The sequence below is a fragment of the Crocodylus porosus genome, unplaced genomic scaffold, assembly GCF_001723895.1.
Source record: "Crocodylus porosus isolate Cpor-Errol unplaced genomic scaffold, CroPor_comp1, whole genome shotgun sequence".
Taxonomy (NCBI): domain Eukaryota; kingdom Metazoa; phylum Chordata; order Crocodylia; family Crocodylidae; genus Crocodylus; species Crocodylus porosus.
Genome location: NW_017728918.1, coordinates 70,874,930 through 70,893,389, shown reverse-complemented (window position 1 = coordinate 70,893,389; position 18,460 = coordinate 70,874,930). Strand labels below are relative to the sequence as shown.

At 42.0% G+C, this 18,460-nt stretch overlaps 1 protein-coding gene across 2 annotated transcripts in view; it reads right to left on the bottom strand.

The window, feature by feature from the left end:
- The window catches only part of ANKRD6 (ankyrin repeat domain 6), a 142,503-nt gene that overhangs the window by 43,178 nt on the left and 80,865 nt on the right, over nt 1–18,460 (bottom strand). The window contains exons 1-2 of one of the 2 annotated variants that reach the window (XM_019537748.1): nt 16,488–16,977; nt 11,946–12,218 (exon numbers count right to left, since the gene is read on the bottom strand). In XM_019537748.1, the coding sequence (XP_019393293.1) occupies nt 11,946–12,065 (120 nt within the window). In that variant the 5' untranslated portion in view covers nt 12,066–12,218; nt 16,488–16,977. Of the gene's footprint in view, nt 1–11,945; nt 12,219–16,487; nt 16,978–18,460 lie in introns of those variants that run through there. The other variant, XM_019537750.1, reaches the window with a different exon arrangement.

Sequence of the window (18,460 nt, the reverse complement as noted above, 5' to 3'; positions counted from 1 at the left end):
CCATCCACCCCAGCATCAGTGTTCACAAGCTGCACCTGGTACCTCGAGGTATGTAGAAAAAACATTTAAAGCTGGATCTACGGCTGAATCATTCATTCTCTGAATCAGCCTCGAAACTTCAGGTTCAGGTTTGGCCAAATCAAATCAGGACAGCGATCCAAATCAACTAAATCAGGACAGCGATCCAAGTCAATTCAGGCCAAATCCAAAATGAATACGGCCTGTTTCATACACTCCTAATAAAAACCCCACTTCAAGATATAGGAATCCTGGCAAACATATGCATCTCAGGAAATTCAAATGAAGGGTGACACACCAACATCAGGCTGTAATGATACGCAAAGTTATTGCTATACTAGAATGTTCAATGACTCAAAGCGCATAAAATAACGTGACCCAAAGAAAGTTTTAACTTTTACGATGCTCCCTAATCCCTACAGGCCAAATTATGAACCACTAACTTCACTAGGGATAAATTTGATTCCAAGGCTAGGGACAGAAGTTACAAATAAACTGATTTAAGTCATCAGAAACAGGTTTAAACCTGTAACAGAACAGAAGTTCAGTCAGAGCCATCCCTTTTGGGGGGTGTGAATCAGGGTGACCATTCAAGGCCCTGTCCTTTGAGGGTCCCTGTGGACAGTGCCGTACAGGCCCCGCGGACAGCGCCATTGGCACATGCCAAGGGCACCACCACTCCAAATGGCCACCACACACCACTGGCTCTGTGCTCCAGCCACTTGACGTGCCGCTTCCCGTGCTCCAGTTGCTCACCACCCTTCCCGCCCATGCTGATATGCCCCGGGCCCCATACACCCCTAGTGCTGGCTCTGAGTTCAAAACACTTTTCAGGATGGAAGGATGAAGGACTTAACCTCAGGGAGATTCTAAATGTCTTTGTTTGGGCCCCAATTATGTCACATAACATTGGTACCACAGGGGAGCCAAGTGGTCTAATAATAAGACCACACTGGCCGCATCTACACATGACACTGACTGCACAGTTACATATACAAGTACTAAATGACCATGCAGTAACCGGTGTTACTGTATAGGAGCATCCCTGCATGGTTTCCTGGTGATGCTGACTGTGCAGTAGCTCATTACTACTGTGCAGTAGCATTGTGTCACACTTTGTGCCACACAATGCTACTGCGCAGTACTAACAAGCTACTCTGCAGTAGTAATGAGCTACTGCTCAGTCAGCATTTCATATAGATGTGGCCACTGAGAAGGAGAACAGGTAAGGTCCAGAGATCAGCTTCATGGCTTCCTGGCCAGTAAGCCTAGGACTATGCACAAAAACTTCCCACTGCAACACAGTAGGAGGAAGCAAGAGATCTTGGGCATCAGTCCCTAACAGCCCCAGCCTACTGACAGAAATAGGGTTGACAGACTTTGAAGACAGTTTTATTTACTTACCGCACAAAAAGTCTGTGCCATGTGGCCCTGGCAATAACAGAGATCTTTTTGCATGGCTTCATTCTCAGCTTTTAAGATTCCCAGCCAGAACGATAAACCTGAAGTGCGAGTATGCAAAGTGGGGGGCCAAGGTCTAAGAACCTACTCAACCTCGCTTGACTCAAAATGTTATCGCCTTTTGCTTTGTAAAAGGGACCATCCTTAGCAAGGTATTAGGGAAAGAGGGGAAGAGGTAGGTAGAGTCTCCCCTTTGATATACTAGAGTAGTGGAGCTCAACCTTTTTGCCCTGTGGGCCAGATGGGTGGTATCCAACGCAGCCATGTGGAGAAGGACCAGGAGCACTCTGGGCCCCATCTGGCTGTTCAGGGACAAAGGGCATGGCTTGGGCCGGATCTAGCTGTGCAGGGCTTGGGAATATGGCAGCAGTGAAAGGGTGGCACTATTACTTGCCACTGCTCCCCCGCTGCCAAACTTCCTGACCCATGGGCCAATTGTCATGATTCTGTGGATTGGGGTTAATTACCACTGCACTAGAGTGCTTCTCCTTTCCCAGCGTCATTTGCCATCTACCTCCTGACACCAGAGACGTTCTTGTGCAAGTACATGCATAGGTGCTAGTAAGGGTGGAAGCACAGGTTGCTAATAGCTTATCTCAGTGCCTACTGCCTGAAGGACTCTTATTGTGGAAGTGACCATGAAAACAGGCTTTTTAATATGCACATCTTTATAACTTGTAACAGCTGCCAAGTATTTTATATGCCACCCCCCACGCGCACACACACACTACCCAATTACCTGTGGGTGCACATTTCTCACAAGACAACAATTCTCTCCAATCTCTCCATTCTAATCCTCAAAAGGAATTTACAAAACACCTTTAATGAGCCTACAAACTTCGCTTCATAAATCTACAAAAAATCATGGATTAAATACAGACATTGGTTACATGGCACATTATAACCCGTCTGCCATCCAATAACTTCAGGTAACCTCTCTATATCTTAGCAACTACATTCTATCACCAAGTCAGGATTCCCCACTCCCTTCCCCACCTACCTGTCTCACATCAATTGTCTCCTATCACCTCTGATCCTAATTGCCTGCATTTTCCATATTAGCTTCTATTCCATCCAGGAGAAAATAAAATACCAGCAGACTTCCTATGCCTGAAGGGTGTTTGTGCCCAAAAGCTTGCAAAGAACAGTTTTTCTAACTATTTAGTTGGTCTAATACAAGACATCTTATTTACCCAAAGAACCTTATCTGCCTATATATGTGTACACATAAACACACACACCCTGAACGTTTTCAAGACTGACTTAAAAAACTCTAAAGGTTCCTTTGAAGTCACTCTGGTCCACTGTGCAAATATGAATTAGGGACCCTGATCACTACAGTCGCTTCTGGGAGTGGCTGCGGCCTCTTCTGGGAGCAGCTGCAGCGATCAGCCGGCACTTGCAGGGGGGCCACCGGTCCTCCCGCTTGCCCCCCCCACCCATCACCTAAGCGGCGAGGGTAGCCAGTCAGGGGGCACATGTGCATCGCCACTGGCAAATGGAACATCTGCAACTCTCTCTCTCTCAGGATGCTGAAATGAGTAAACTACTTGGAACTTATCTAGATATATAGCTTACTGTAATGTAGAAGCATAACAAACAGCTACTAAGCTGACACAGTTTGCTCTGGGTTATTCTTTGATATTTCTCTATACTGTACCCTTCCCCAAGCATACTCTCTTTAAACAATAAAGCTCTCTACTATAACAAACATGGTGGACTCCCTGGGAGTGGGATTGGGGCATGCCTTTATTTTCCCTGTCCTCAGCTGATTAAGGGAAACTATTCTTTGTGCTTCAGGCTAAAGGAAGCACCCCAAGTTCTGGCAGTGAGTCAGGCACCCTCTAGGTCTACAAGGCCTGTGTACCCCAGGGGGCACAGGGCCTGGATACAGACCAGACTCCTGGGTGGTAGCAGCAGTTACCCCAGGCTTGTGGGTGTGCTCCAGGAAGGAGGTCGACCAGACACGAAGCACCCCAGGGGAGACACTCAGAGCTTGGTAGGTGGACGGGTGCAGTGAGGTGAGTGGCTTGGCACTCATCAGTGCAGCAGCTGCAAGGGCACAGAAATTAATGGCAAAATGTTCTAAATAGTCACATGAATTTCTATGGCAAAATATTGATGCAGGTGACTAATCAAGGCTTTGGCAGACTTTAATTATTTTACTTCTGAACTTACAAATAAATAATCTGTATTTATGATTTAAGAGAGAGTTCCATTAGTACACATATAGAGTAACAGGCTTATATTCTGCAAACAGATCCCTGCATGCAGGTCTTTGTGATCCACCTGATTGCTGGATCCAGACTTGTGCCTGTATTCTTCCAATGTATTCATATGTCCTTTACTTAATTGCATTCAGGGCTTCATTTCATTCAGGTGTCATTACACTGCCATGGTCATTTTTTCACATCATCTTCATTTTCACACTTTTATGAAAAGCATGATCCAAAAAAAACAAAAAACAAAAAACCACCCTTTAGCCTTATCACACTTCACAGGGTGTTTTAAAGAATTTCATTAAATTTGTAGATTGTTAGCAATTAATATCCCACTCACCAATGGCAACGATGGATGAATCTAAAACTTGAAGTAAACTCAAAGGCTTTTGTTTACCTCAGCAGACTTTGAGTCAGGCCCAAAAAGTTTGTATTCCCATTAGTTTTTTCTACTTCGACTTTATTATCCTAAGTATCCATTTTATAAATCAATAACCCTTTGGGTATGAATTGGAGGATAAAAAAAAAAATACTCCTAAAACATTTGTTTTATTTTATATAGCACTTTTCATCTTGAAAATGGTTGCTAGATTATTTTCAAAGACCAGTTAAAAAAATTATTCTCAAGATGAAGTTTTGTTGACAATTCCATGATTATTCCCACTGTTATGAAGTGTCACCAGATGGCTAGTCATAATGCACCTAGCTCAAGAACATAAAAAAGAAAAAAAAAAAAAATCAGTAAATTGGGCGGAAAGGAGTAACTTTTGTACTGCTTTGCTTTCCAAAAGGATCATTATTGTTCCCTTGAGCAATTCAGTTTTACTGGTATGATCTTAATGTTAAGATCTATGGAAAAGCTATGCTGTGTTTTACCTTGAAAAAAATTTCATAAACTCATGATGTTGCAGTGATTGTTAAAATAGCCATATCAACATTACCAGTTCCTCTAACAAGTCTATTTTTTGTTTAACAAGTAAATGCTCATATATGTCAATACAAGGAAACATCTGTACGCTTGGCACAACTTATAAATTCACTTGTGCATTTATTTATTAACTATACTAAATTCAACATGTGGAAATTCTACTGTAACACTGCAACAAGTCCCAGTATCAAGTAACAGTTCATTAAGTTGGACTCCAAAACATATTTAGCTCTGTTTTGTCTAAATGTTTTTAACTGTAGAGTCTGACTAATATGAACTGAACTACTTTTAGGTACAAGTTTCTGCTATAAAGTTCTATCAAAAAGAGAGTGGCAACAGCAAAAGCTTGTGAAAAATAGCTACTCTTTTTTGCAATACAAACAATAAACACCAGCTACGTGAAAGCCTTGGAGTAAAAACTACCCATGATGTTATGTCTCAGGTAACTAAATGTCTCATCACGCAAAGCATAATCCTAACTGCTAACAAAAACACCACTAACCTTAACAAGAATAATTCTTTGTCTTTAACGGGCATATGGTAGTAGATACTATACTCAATATTTAGCTTTTACAAAATCAGCCTAGACTCTGTGTTCATAAATCTTCTCATCAAGAGCTCCACCTCATGTGCTATGTATCATTCAACATGTGCACAGTATAAGGAAAGATGTCTCTAGACCTTTAGACAGCTAATCTCCATTTCTTATTCACTGTTCATTCAAAGCTGGACAAGTGAATTGGCAAAAATGTTCTCTTAAAAATGGTACTCCAGCTATAATAGCAACCACTAGTGGATATGGAGCACGAACCATATTCATGTAAGAACTGCATACTTCACTCATGCCCGATATAGACAATTTCAAATTCACCTATTAACAATTTTATTGAAAGGAAGCTGAAAAAAAGATGAGAAATTTTCAGCATCTCTTGGAAAAAAGGACACAATATGATATGATGTACTTAATATCAGGATTAATTTTGAATTATACAATTTCGGCAGCATACATGTCAAGCTATTTTAAAAAAATATATATTCTGTTGGACCACCCAGACAGTATTAATAGATTTTGTTTTTATTTAAAAAAAATACTTTAAGTGGAGTGCTTAGGGAAAATGCCAGACTGGAAGCCAGGAAGACTGAAGCCTTCAACCTTATCCCCAGAACTGGTAAAAGACCAAGTGATGGCAGTTCAGGCTTCTCCTGGCTGCTTCACAGTGGCCACGTCTACACAAAGTGCTTATTGAGGAGTAGCTCATTACTACTGCACAGTGGCATTGCCAGGACACAACATTACTGTGCAGTAGTAATGAGCTACTGTGCAGTAAGCATCAGTAGGCAACCACTATGGCACAGTAATGCCGGTTACTGCACAGCCATTTAGTACTTGGTTATGGAAGTAATAACTGACTGCACGGTAACAACTGTGCAGTGGGTGGCTTGTGCAAACATGCCCAGTTATACCTAACTTAGGACCTGAAGAGGCGACAGATTTGGAGTTTTGAGCAGGAAGCTTGCAGCTGTCATTGGTTTCTACTGTGTCCAGCAAAACAGGACAGTGCACATTCTTTGCTAGGAAATAGGACTGCTCCAAAGAAATGCCTGAAAAAGAAATTCTCATAATCAATTTCTCTTCCTCACAGAAACAACCTAGCAGTGGTCAATTGATCAAAAGAAAAAAGGCCATAAGTAACTGGAATTTTGTAATGCTCAAGAAGAGAAACCACCAAGAAGCATAAGATGGCAAGACCCTGGGGCCAGCTATCGATCAGTGAAGTGCCCCATGAATTTAAGGGGTCCTTCTGTACCACTGATTTTTACCTCTATCCTGACATGCCCCATACTCCATTATCTTTGCTTTATAATAGCAGTTCACAATCTGTAGTGAATTCTGCTTTCCCGAAGCAACATTCCCAGGATCAAACCCACAACTTTGGCATCATACACATTTCTAAGGCAGCACAATAATAATTTTCATTGTACATGCCTACACAAGACGTTTATCATGAAGTTGACTAATTAGCTGTTAAAAACGCTTCAGTGCCTACGTGTGTGCCCTTATTAAGGTACACAAAACTAATAAACTCTGCAACAGTTTAGGACTTATAAATATAAGTGATAACCTGCTGTGGAGTTTTTTCATGAACAGAAGTGCACATGCAGACACTGCCTCGGCTGGCTGAGGCATGAGAGTGCTTTAGTGTAGGTCTAGCTGGCAGGCAGTCTCCATGCAGAAACAACATGTAATAAACTCCAGAGTTTATTCATGCACATTAATTGCATGTGTAGATGCACCCATTAAAAAACAACAACAACAAGTCACAGCAGAATAATTACTAATTACTAGATCATGGCTGGAGAAAGGTCAAATCTTTGGCTCATGGAATGAACCATTTATTTCAATATGGAGTTGCAGTAAGACTGAATGAAGTCTGAGACAATAGTAAAATAAAAAGAACATACAACTGAAGCTGTCTCTATTCTGTGCAAAAAGGGCCCAATCTTGGAAACGGTTTCAGAGTGCCCTCAGTTCCTGTTGACTTCTGTGGAGGTACTCTCTACTTGCAACTCCCATTAACTAGAACTGACTGCCTAACCTGAACACATTCAATTGCTCATCTCATTAAAACAAAAAGGAAATAAATCTTTGAACAAACACTGAAATGACCATCTAAATCTAATGTTTATCAACTGAATTTTGTTTCTTGTGTTGAATTCTAATCATGCAAACATCTAGCCAATACAAACAGAGGACATCCGTAGCAAGGACTAAAAGGAAACAGCATTTTGCAATCTAATTCTCCCCCAATGAAGCAGCAATGAACCATGTCACATGACCTTCCACTTTCAGCTTGCCAATTAGCCAACATTTGAAAGGAGTTGGTCTGTAAAGGAAAACAAGTCTCACCTTTTCTTTACTGATTCCAATAAACCTAGTAAGGATAAAGAATGCTGTAGTGGTAAGAATTTATACACATGCTGTGTCCAGATGTGCATGGGGGTGCGCTTGCAGTGGCACAAATAGTAAAATTTGTGCCACTACTTTGTGCTGCAGCACATACCCCTGCACATGCACTTTGGTGAAGGACAAATTGTCCCACTTTGGGCACTTTCCCTGCTCCTCTCAGCTCCCAGCGTACTGGAGCAGCCAGGGCAAAAATGAAATAGTAGAGATGCTCTAGCCAGCAGCTAAAGCATCTCCCTGGAGAACAGAGCCTCTGTTTGTTCTGGTGCGTAGCACTTTTTTCTTCGCATTTCTTTCTTTTCTTTTTTTTTTTTGGTTACTGGGAAAACCTGGTAGCAAAGTTTGCAGCACAGAGCATGTTTTAACTTTCTGGGCATGCTGTCTGTGATGCTGCAAAGAGGTCTGCAGCACCCCAAACCACACATGAATGCATGTCTACACATGTGCTCCAACATGTTCTAATTAGAACGCAGTGGTGCAAAACTCAATTCATCGAGTCTGCTCCATGTTCTAATTAGAACGTTCTAGCATCATTACGGTGTCATGTGTATAAGCCCCTGCAGATTAAGAAATGGCTGCTGGGGCACTTTAAATGAAGATTATTGAGTAAGCTTTAGTTAAAGCATCCCACTGCCATTTTTAAATGTGCAGGAGTTTAATACATGTGATGTTGTGATGTTTTAATTAAAACTGCTCTCTAGGAATCACTCTAATTACAACACCACCTCCATCCTCCAGCACATGTATAGGCACCCAAAAGAGCTTGCTCCAGATCCCAGCTACTTCAAGCATGTGCTGTCCAATGTTTTGTAATATTAGTCTGCACTTGCAGTCTGCAATCTGCAATCTGATTTGATCCCTGATGTGCTTAGGACACTTTTTCTTTTGCTCCAAGCTCTGGATCTGCTCCTACAAACCTTACTTATAGACTTCTTGTAGACTTCAACAGAAACTTTGCTTGGGTAAGAACGGCAAGTTTTAAAATCAAACCGAAGTGATGCACTCAAATGGGCTAAACTTTTTGGAGAGTTGATACATCCAACAGGTTTTAACAACATTATGAATATATTGTAGTAAGTCATAACTACCTTCAGTCAGGCTTTGAGTTTGCTAATGTGCTTACTGAAATTTGCAAAGGGTGTCTATACATCCAAATTAAACAGCTTTTTAACAACTCATAGTTCTACCAATCTCACACTAGAACCATAAGTCATGTTAACCCTGTAATAATTAAATCAACTCCATGATTATGTCAGCAGCCACTATCCTAAATACTCTCTTTTGCTGTGCTCAAAGTTATGGATAAGAGGCTACAGCATACCTAATGTCCTTCAATATTTTCCCTTTGTCAGGGCCCCCTACTGACCCAAAGTATGGCCTCCTTTTTAAAAGAACCATGCAAATATTTTGAGATGGATATCTCCAGGGCTGCTACAGGCCATCTTCTGTTCTTATTTATCAAGATTCATGGCAAATGGAGGTGCTAGACAACAGAGCCTAAGCTTGTATTCTACTGTGGCTTTTCACAGTCACTATGGCCTATGAAAAGAGCATCACCATATCAACACCAGTCCATCTGGATGTTGAAAACAAACAGAAGAGCCCCTGTAAAATTGATTTGCCCAAGGGTCACTCTGGCTATAAAAATAAATACCAGCTACAATCCAAACATACCAAAGATTGATCCTCAGAAAGCAACCATCATTGAGAGAGAATTGTCATCTAATTTTGCACCTTTCCACATTTATTCACATTTCCTTTGTGAGCCCATGGGGAGTCCCTTAGAGCTGTGTATGCTGGCAACTATACACAATCAAACCTTATATTCTGGATTAATATCTGAATTTTTATAAAAGTAAGTTTGACCCAGAGAAACACTGATTCCAAAACCCAGTCCCAGTTACACTGTCTATACACATGCTTCTGGGGGAGGAGGGGTGCTTTAATTAGAGCAGCTCCAATGCTAGGGAGAGAAGTTACACATAAACAAAAGTTATACATAAGCTGGTTTAAGTGATCGGAAACTGGTTTCAGCCTGCAACAGAACAGGAGCTAAGTGCACATAAACCAGTTTCAAAATGGCTGAAACTGTTTTAAGATAAACCTGGTAGAATGTAGTATCAGACTTAACTGATTTGGGTCAAACCAATTTATGGAACTTCTGTCCCAGACCCCTTCCTGGTTCAAGCTAAATCACAGTCACCCAGCATGATTTACAGCCCTGGACTGGGCAGTGCTATCTGCTCCAGAAAGCAGGGCTGACCCCATCCCTCTGCTCCCTAGCTGGACAAGTGAGGGCTGGCTGACAAGGTGGTGGTGGGGGCAAGCCCAGCTGGGGATGCACCCCTCGTCTGCAGGGGGATGGGTGGGTGCCCCCCCCCAGGCAAACCCTTGGCTGTGGGCTGGGGCCAGGGAGGGGGGCGTTAAACAACTTTCCCCCCACCCAAACTTACTTCTGGCTATAACTATGGATTACAAATCCCAGAGGCAACTGGAAGCAGGAAAAGGAAGTGATAAACAGCCCTGCAGAGTCCTGCTGCTGTAAGTCTGGACTGCAAATCCCAGAGACCTCAGAGGCAGCAGAAGAGGAAGTGAACACATAGCCCATGCTGGCTATATGCCAGAGAGCCATGCTTGAGTGCACCCCCAGCTTCTAGCTTGAGCCACTGTTTCAATTTAATTTGTGAAGCTTAGATTGACCTGCAAAGACTTTTTGCCTGTCTGTATTTAGCCCAAGAACCTCTCTAATTAAAGTGGCTGCAGCATCACGTATATTCAGCGTCCCAAACTTCAAAATGGTGGGTGGGGCACTTGAACTAACGCTCACCTTTAAACCTTTGATAACCTTTAAAGTGCCCCCACCACCACTGTGAAGCGTGGGGATGCTGAATATAAGTGACATGGAGGATGCTGGAGCACATTAATTAACACGCTCTGGTGGACTCTGTTACCTGAGTCTGCTCCAGTGCATGCTCATTAGCACGTGTCAGAGCAACATGTATAGGTGCCCTTAGATTTCCCAATCTTTTTTTGATTCTATGATTCTCACAGACCACTCTTTTACATTTCCCTTACACACATACACAGTGACCCACCCACTCTTGTCATGGCCAACTCCCATTAACTAGAACTGACTGCCTAACCTGAACACACTCAATTGCTCATCTCATTAAAACAAAAAGGAAATAAATCTTTGAACAAACACTGAAATTCCAAACACTGAAATGACCATCTAAATCTAATGTTTATCAACTGAATTTTGTTTCTTGTGTTGAATTCTAATCATGCAAACATCTAGCCAATACAAACAGAGGACATCCGTAGCAAGGACTAAAAGGAAACAGCATTTTGCAATCTAATTCTCCCCCAATGAAGCAGCAATGAACCATGTCACATGACCTTCCACTTTCAGCTTGCCAATTAGCCAACATTTGAAAGGAGTTGGTTTGTTTTCATAGCTAATGATACCTTATTTACAAAATCTTGGTTACTCCTTACACATCGGGAAACTTCAAAAGTTGCATAACAGCACCCAGAGCTCAGGAGTCTTCAAATTCAAATCCAAGCCCGACTATCTGTTCTTTTAGCTCTTAAGGTCTACAAGACTGAGCCCACTTTGCATAGGTCATGGGCATCTTATTTTTATGTGCTGTTATTAAGACTGAAGAGCTGGCAATGGATTCATTTCAACTGGGCCTCTTCTTTAAATTGTTAAAGTTATTTAAAGTCCTACCTGATTGTCCAAATGCCAACTTTAGGCCATGTTTCAGAAAGTATAATTTATAATCCACCCCTGTAGGAAGGCACTGGGTTTACAAAGACAAAAGTGACTGCTGCTGGCAAGAATGTGAAGAGTAAGTGAATCCAGAAATTAACTAATTCTATCAAAGGACTTTTGTCTTAAGATAAGATACTCAAGCACCTTTATCTTAAAAGAATAGGTTATTTTTCCCCTTTTGAAAGGCATCCTGTGTTTATATGCAAAGATCTCCCTTTTAAACCAATTTTCCCTCTAAGGTGATGAATTTTACCAGGATGTACATTGCTCAAAAGTCAGTGCCCATTTTAAAAATGTCACTGCATCTCTATTCAGCAAAGCCCATTTTTAAGGGTCCAGTATTCACTGAGCCTGTGTATTTCTCCCCCTGGGAAGTAAAAAGAAGAAAAAAAAAAAGTATTATTCTATGCTAACGCTGGTTAATAGCAGAAATAAAGAAAAATGACAACACTTTTAATCTACCATGATCCCTCCCAAATACATTTAAATTTGTAAAGCAACAAGAACATTTTCACAGACAATGGTCTGGAAGTTACATTAGTTCCCAGGGAATTTGTAAAGAGTTTCTCTCATTACCTTGGTAACTGCTACCTTGGCACCCTTGTTGATAAGCTGCACCACATTATCCACTTGGCCTTTGTATGCAGCTATGAGAAGGCGTTCTGAAAGCACAGCGACCGCATCCTGCTGGCTCATGAATTAGGAGAGAAAGGTTTTCAGGGCAAGCAGTGGGCAAGTTCCTTTAGTCCAAAACAAAAGCTTCAGATCAGTCCAAGCAGTGTTCACAGAAGCCAAAGAGGGACTCCAGGTCACTGGAAGGTGAATTTATTACTATGCCATTTTCTGGACCTGTGGATTAGAAAACAAAACCACTATCAGGAACCTTTTTCAAGCTGAAACACTATGGCAGCTCTTAACTGCAACTCTGCAATGCTCCTGGATTTTTTTCAGTTGGGAATGGACCACACAAAGAAGGACAGAGCATCCTGAAGCTGGAATTATTGCTTTTCTACATTCAACAGACTGGGATTTTTATACAATGCATTTTTGTGTATATCCTCCCACCTCCTATCTTGTTTCTCATTCACAAGGATACAAATAGAATTATGTTCCCACATAGGTGCTAACTCCATGCCACAATGATGATAGAAAGACTCCAGAGACGCTGCACTATACACAAATCATCCCTTTGTAAGGTATTCCAGGCAGGTTAGTTGTGAGACAGCCTCTTTTCCCTAGCATTCCCTAGGTTCAGATTTCTAGGATGCTGAATGTGAAAAACACTTTGAGCTTTAGGGATCAAAATCCATTCCCTTGCAGGGATAAAATTTCCCAAGTTACTATTTGAAAGTGTTCTTGCTTGAAATAACTGGAATAACAGTGTGCATAGTGCTTATTTCCCTCCTTTATGAAGATATAATAAACTTTTTAATATGCAACTAGTATTTCCATTTTGTTTAGTTTAAGCACATTTTGTGTGAGGAGGAAATTATAACAGAATATTATCTTTTTCAAGTGTTCCTTACTATTTAATAGCTCTTTGAATGATTCTATGACTTGTTTGGTGGTTTCAGCATAGTTATTAAAGAAACACCCATATTATAATCCCACCACAGTATGTTTTGTTATTGTTTTTGGTCCGAGCTGCAGGTGAAATCATGCACTGAACTTCCAACCTCTATAGGTTGAGGTATATTAGTGGGAACCCAAGGGCCAGGGACAGACATTACACGTAAACCAGTTTAAATGATCAGAAACTGGTTTAAACCTGTAACAGAACAGACATTCAGTGCACATAACCCCATTCCAAAATGGCTGAAACCAGTTTGAGATGCTGGCCCCAGAAGGGAAAAGGGAAGAGGTTTATTCCCCCCCTCCCTCCCTCCCTATCCCACCAGCATGGACCTGCACTTCTCCAAGCTCGCTGCTCCAGCAGCAGGGGCATAGCCAGCTCCAGCAGTGGCCTTGGCCAAATTAATTCCCTCCTCCCTGTCCCACCAGCAGGAACCTAAGCCAGGTCTGCTGGGCACTCTCCCCTTGCTGCTGCAGTGGCAAGCTAGCATGGCCCCTGGGGCAGAGCGGGCAGGGAGGCTGCCCCTGGGAGACCGCAGCTGGGTTTGCCAACCCCGACCACTGCCACTGCTCGCTTCCTGCTTGGGGCAAGGTGCAGAATAAGGCCCCTCCTGCCAGAAGCCAGAGGGAGGAGGAATAACCCCCCTCCCTGCCTCCTGCCTAAAGAGCCCTACTGGCCAGGCTCTGGCCACACCCCTACCAGCGGCAAGGCAGGGGCATAGCCATGTGCCAGCTGGCAGGGCCCCTTAGACAGCAGGCATGGAGGGGTTTATTGCCCCCCTCTGCCCTCCAGCATCCAGCAGAGGGGGGCAGAAGGGGCTTATTCTGCTGTTTGCCCCAAGCAGGAAGCAAGTGGCAGCAGTGATCGGGACTGGCAGACCTGTCTGTGGTCCCTCAAGGGCAGCGAGGCTAAAGGGGGAAGTAACCCCCTTCCCTACCCCCTCCATCTCAGGGGCCATGCCAACCCACGTCTGACTTCGCCTGGCCCTGGGACTGCAGCAGCAAGGGGGAAGATCCCAGCAAATCCGGCTTGGATCCCTGCCAGTGGGACAGGGAGCAGGGAATTAAACTCCTCTCTGGCCAGTTCAGCCAAGGCTGCCCAGGCTGGCCATGCCCCACCCCCAGCACAGCCTCCCTGCAGCTGAAGACATGCTCTAGCAACCCCCACCCTTGGCTCCTGGCCTGAGCAACTGCAGGCATGTGCCTGCATTTCCTCAGTCCAGAGGGAATGTTTGTACTGTTACAAATTGGTTCAACCTAGGCAGGTTAGAATAACCTGCAAAGGCTGAATTAATTCAGGCTCTGGCTTTCTGAATGCCTGTCTCTAGGGTAAGCTAGCAACAAACTATCTCCCTCCTCCCCCTCCACCCCGCATGATGTTACTAAATGACATCAGTATCAATATCCAATGAGCTAAACACTCTGAATGAGAATCTTTAATACGCACCAGTCTTATACAAAGGTAAGATCTACTAATATACTTTGGCAACACAAAATAGGTTTAAACTCAGTAACTGACAAGCTAAGTGGGGTTCACAGTTGCCTTGCCCCACTTGAGCATCCATGTGCACCTAAACTACACTAAATAATTTTTTCTAAGGTTGTACACAAGCTCACTTGTTTTAAATGTCTGCTGATGCAAGCCAAAGTTTTAAAATATTTTTGAGCTGGTTCTAATGATCACTTGGCAGCAACAGATAATAACAATCCCTCTATAGCAACTTTTATACCCACAACTCAAAGTGGCTAATAAATATTCCTGAGAATCAGGCAATTCTGTTTACATGCATTTTGTAATAGTGTTAGAGCGAAGGTATAGCCATGTTGGTCAAGGAATGAAGCAAGTTTTTTTTTTAGGCTTATATCTTTTATTGGATCACTGTATAGCTGAAATAAAGTTAGACAAGTTTTCAAATGCAACGCATTCATCATCCATTCTGGAAATCAGGGAACAGGCACACAAAAAGTTTAATGATCTCCCAAGGCCAATAATAATTTACCATTAGGGCCAAGAAATGACTCTCAGAACCCAGTGCTCCAGACCTTGCTCTGAATATTAGCTCATACCGTTTCCATTTAGAAGCCTCAGGTTTGATTTCCACTCCTTTCCTCCCGATTTCTAGGTTGGGAAGCAATGGGGGGGGATTGTGGAGGCAGCACACTGAACCCCTCCAAGGAAAGACTGCTTGGTGGGATTCAAAGGCAATACAACAGGGGTAACTGAGGAGTAGGATTGTTTGTCTGGTCTTCAGCCAAACACCTGATAACTATGCTAGGACGTCAGACTATAACGAGGATAAAACTGACAGAGTCCTTATAGCTGTAATGGGTGTGCAGATGACATTAGCAGCATACAAAATCCATTGTTCTTTTCCCGTTTGATAGCTAGTTCAGTGCCACAGGTGATATTTGCCATGCTGGGATGAGCCCTATATGCCATATGCCAGATTAGAAAGCCATGAAATCTATATGGAATGTAATAAATTATGAAGAAAAATGGATAGTTAGATCTTATCTCCTTCAACATTCACTTTTCAGTCTTCAATGCCATTTAAATAAAATGAACCAACCAGATCTGCAGCTATTGTCATAAATGCATCCACATTATTTTATTCACATTCCAATCCAGTCATTTGACTAATCCAGTGTTTCTCTCATTCCCTCCCCTTCATGACCATTATCCAGAAGCAGGGCAAACCTTGCAACAGGACTCTCTCTCTATAAGCTCTTTAAGTAGGGTTGGGTATCCCCGACCTTTCAAATAAAGTTCAGTCAATTGACCAGTCAACTATCAACCAAAAATTGTGAAAAATAAGTCCAAATAACACAGAGAAAAACACAAGTTTTCCATTTTGAAATGTGTCAAAAATAATAAAAATAATATTTCTGTAAAAAAAAAAAAAACTCTACAAAAAATGTAGGGTTTTTTTTGTAAAACTGCTATAATCTTTGAGCAGTCAAGAATATCCAGTCAATTGACCAGTGAATTATCAATATTTAACTAGTCAATTGACCAGCTTGCCAACCTTATCTTTAAGCAGCAATGTTTGTTTTTTTGCCAGTGTGTGTTTGTGTAACAAGGGTGTCTGAAAACATGCTCGCAGGCAAGCATACTATGGTTTCCAGCTCAGTTTTACAGCTACGCATTTTCCCCTTCCTCATTTGCCCTTACCTTGTAGCTCATGCCATTGGAGATCTGTTCATATACAACCATAATTGGCTTTGATCATCTTAAAAAATCTGACCAGATGCTGGTTTTTTTTTTTAGAAGGAAAACAAAATATCAGTAACATCTGTGAGATACAGAGAGCTTAACAAAGAGTATCTCAGGAAAGAACAATGCAAACATCTTCCTGACAGTCAGACACGACGGAGGAGAAAATCAATGGAGGCACTTTGCATGCTTTAACCATACAATTAGAAATGACAGAAATGCCCACTAATACTCTAATGACTTGTGGCTGAACAGGTGTTTAACATCAACGCTGCAAAGTCAGGCTCTCGCATAAAGCTGCTAACAAGTCAAATGTTAGAGATTATACTCACTTTTTGGTCTGATTGTTTTCTCTATCTATCTTGGTCTCTTTTCTGATTAGCGCAGTAAATTCTTTCTTGGAGAGATCATTAGCCTCTTCAGCCTGCCATGCTCTGTGATTCTGTAGTGATTTACAGTTACAGCATTGCTACTATAATGTATTTTTCCTTCTTGCCTCTTCCACTGATTGAATCATGTATTAAGCATATTAAAGAATCGATCTGACTAGAAATCTTTTATAGATTTTTGCTGTGATATTTATGCCTCTTAAGTCATCTTGTCCTCTTTCTCCTTTGCAGAAGTGTGTTGACCTATGAGTTACATTCCTGTTTTTTGATCCTTTACATTTTTTCAGCTACTCTGGACTGTGGATTACTTGCAACTCAGCAGAACACATTTGACTGGAATAGAGCTTGAATGACCAAGAGATCCATTTGTCCTCTCCTCCAAGGAGATGCAAAAGAAGGAGAGAAAAGGGACACTCCATCTGCCTCATCTTTATTCTAACAAATAACTCTTTCCCAGTGCAACAGATGCATGGAAACTCCACCTCAACAAATCCTCTGCTGGGAGTCACTTCACTACAGCAGGAAGACATCAGCACTTCCCAGTAATATTTAACCCTCTGTCTACCTTGCATACCTATGTAATTTCCTTTCTTAAATGTTTATGTTGTACAAATAGAAAGACAACAGCTGTTTAAGCACTAAAACAAAGCTCATTATACTGCTGTGCTTTTACTCTAACACTGTGAAAAAAGAATTCTGCAATATGATATATGCTCCACATCAATTCCTTGGTGCCAGTGATTTAGGTCCAGGTGCAGCTTCCTCATGAAGACAGCAGAACCTAGAAGTCTTGACTTCCCACAACCTGTTCTAACCAACAAGCTGCAAAGTTTCAATGCCAGACCCTGGGTCGATAATCCTACTGCCCCCTTGCTTCTTAGGCCAGTGGGGAGCACTGAAGCATAAGAAAATTCAATCTTACTGTGTCAATGAGATTAAAGTACTCTAAGTTTAACCTCTCTTAAATTGAAATCCATCCTTAGTGCATCATTGTACCTAGAATCAAATCTTACCTTGCACAGGTCGGGAAAACAATACCCACTTCCTGAATTCCTCAAAGAAAAGCCTGCCAAGTATGATGCCCAGAAATGAAGGAACATGGCTCCACCCAGCAATCACTTCTGAGAACAATCTGTCCGGTAAGTCAGTCAAGCATGAAAAAGGACAGCTCTAGTGACTTCACAAATTAATATTTCAGACCCATAGCAATGAGACAATGCTGTGAATCTTGTCAAGTTCTCCAAATATTGATATCTAGCAATACCCACAGATTGTAGCAACTGGATGACTCACACAGTGCCATATACACCTCAGGAAAATTTTGAACGAAATAAGGTGGGTGGCTGGCTGGCTGCTCTGTAACACAATGATTAAGCTCTTCAGATTCAGTTTTTCCTATCTATAGCCCAAAGAGCAGGCAAATATCATACCTTTGCACATACCCTCCCCAAGGACTATTCCAAGACTGGCTGATCAGTCATATCACCCATAACAAAGCTCAAGCAACAAAAAGACAAAATAGTTACCTTAAGATTAAAGTCCAAATAAGCTTGGAAAATTTGAAGAATATCATTTCTCAGGTATGTTCAAAGCCTAGAAGGAGCTGGTAATGTCATCATATGAAGTAGGCTAAACATATATATGCCTCTCTGAGCAAATTAATCTCTAAGGTACCACCTTGCCCTCCCTTCTGCCAGACTTCAGAATAACACAGCTAACTACCTCTCTCTAGTTCCATATGTACAGCTCATTAGTGTGGCACTTCCAGGAAATATAGTAAGGGTTTTAATGGGTGCGTGCAGACATTATACTTAGACCAACCTAACTAGGGTTAGATCAATTTAAGTGCTACAGAGATCAGGTTAACTCATGCCCAATATAAACAAACATATGTACACATTTGGAGCACAGCCCCT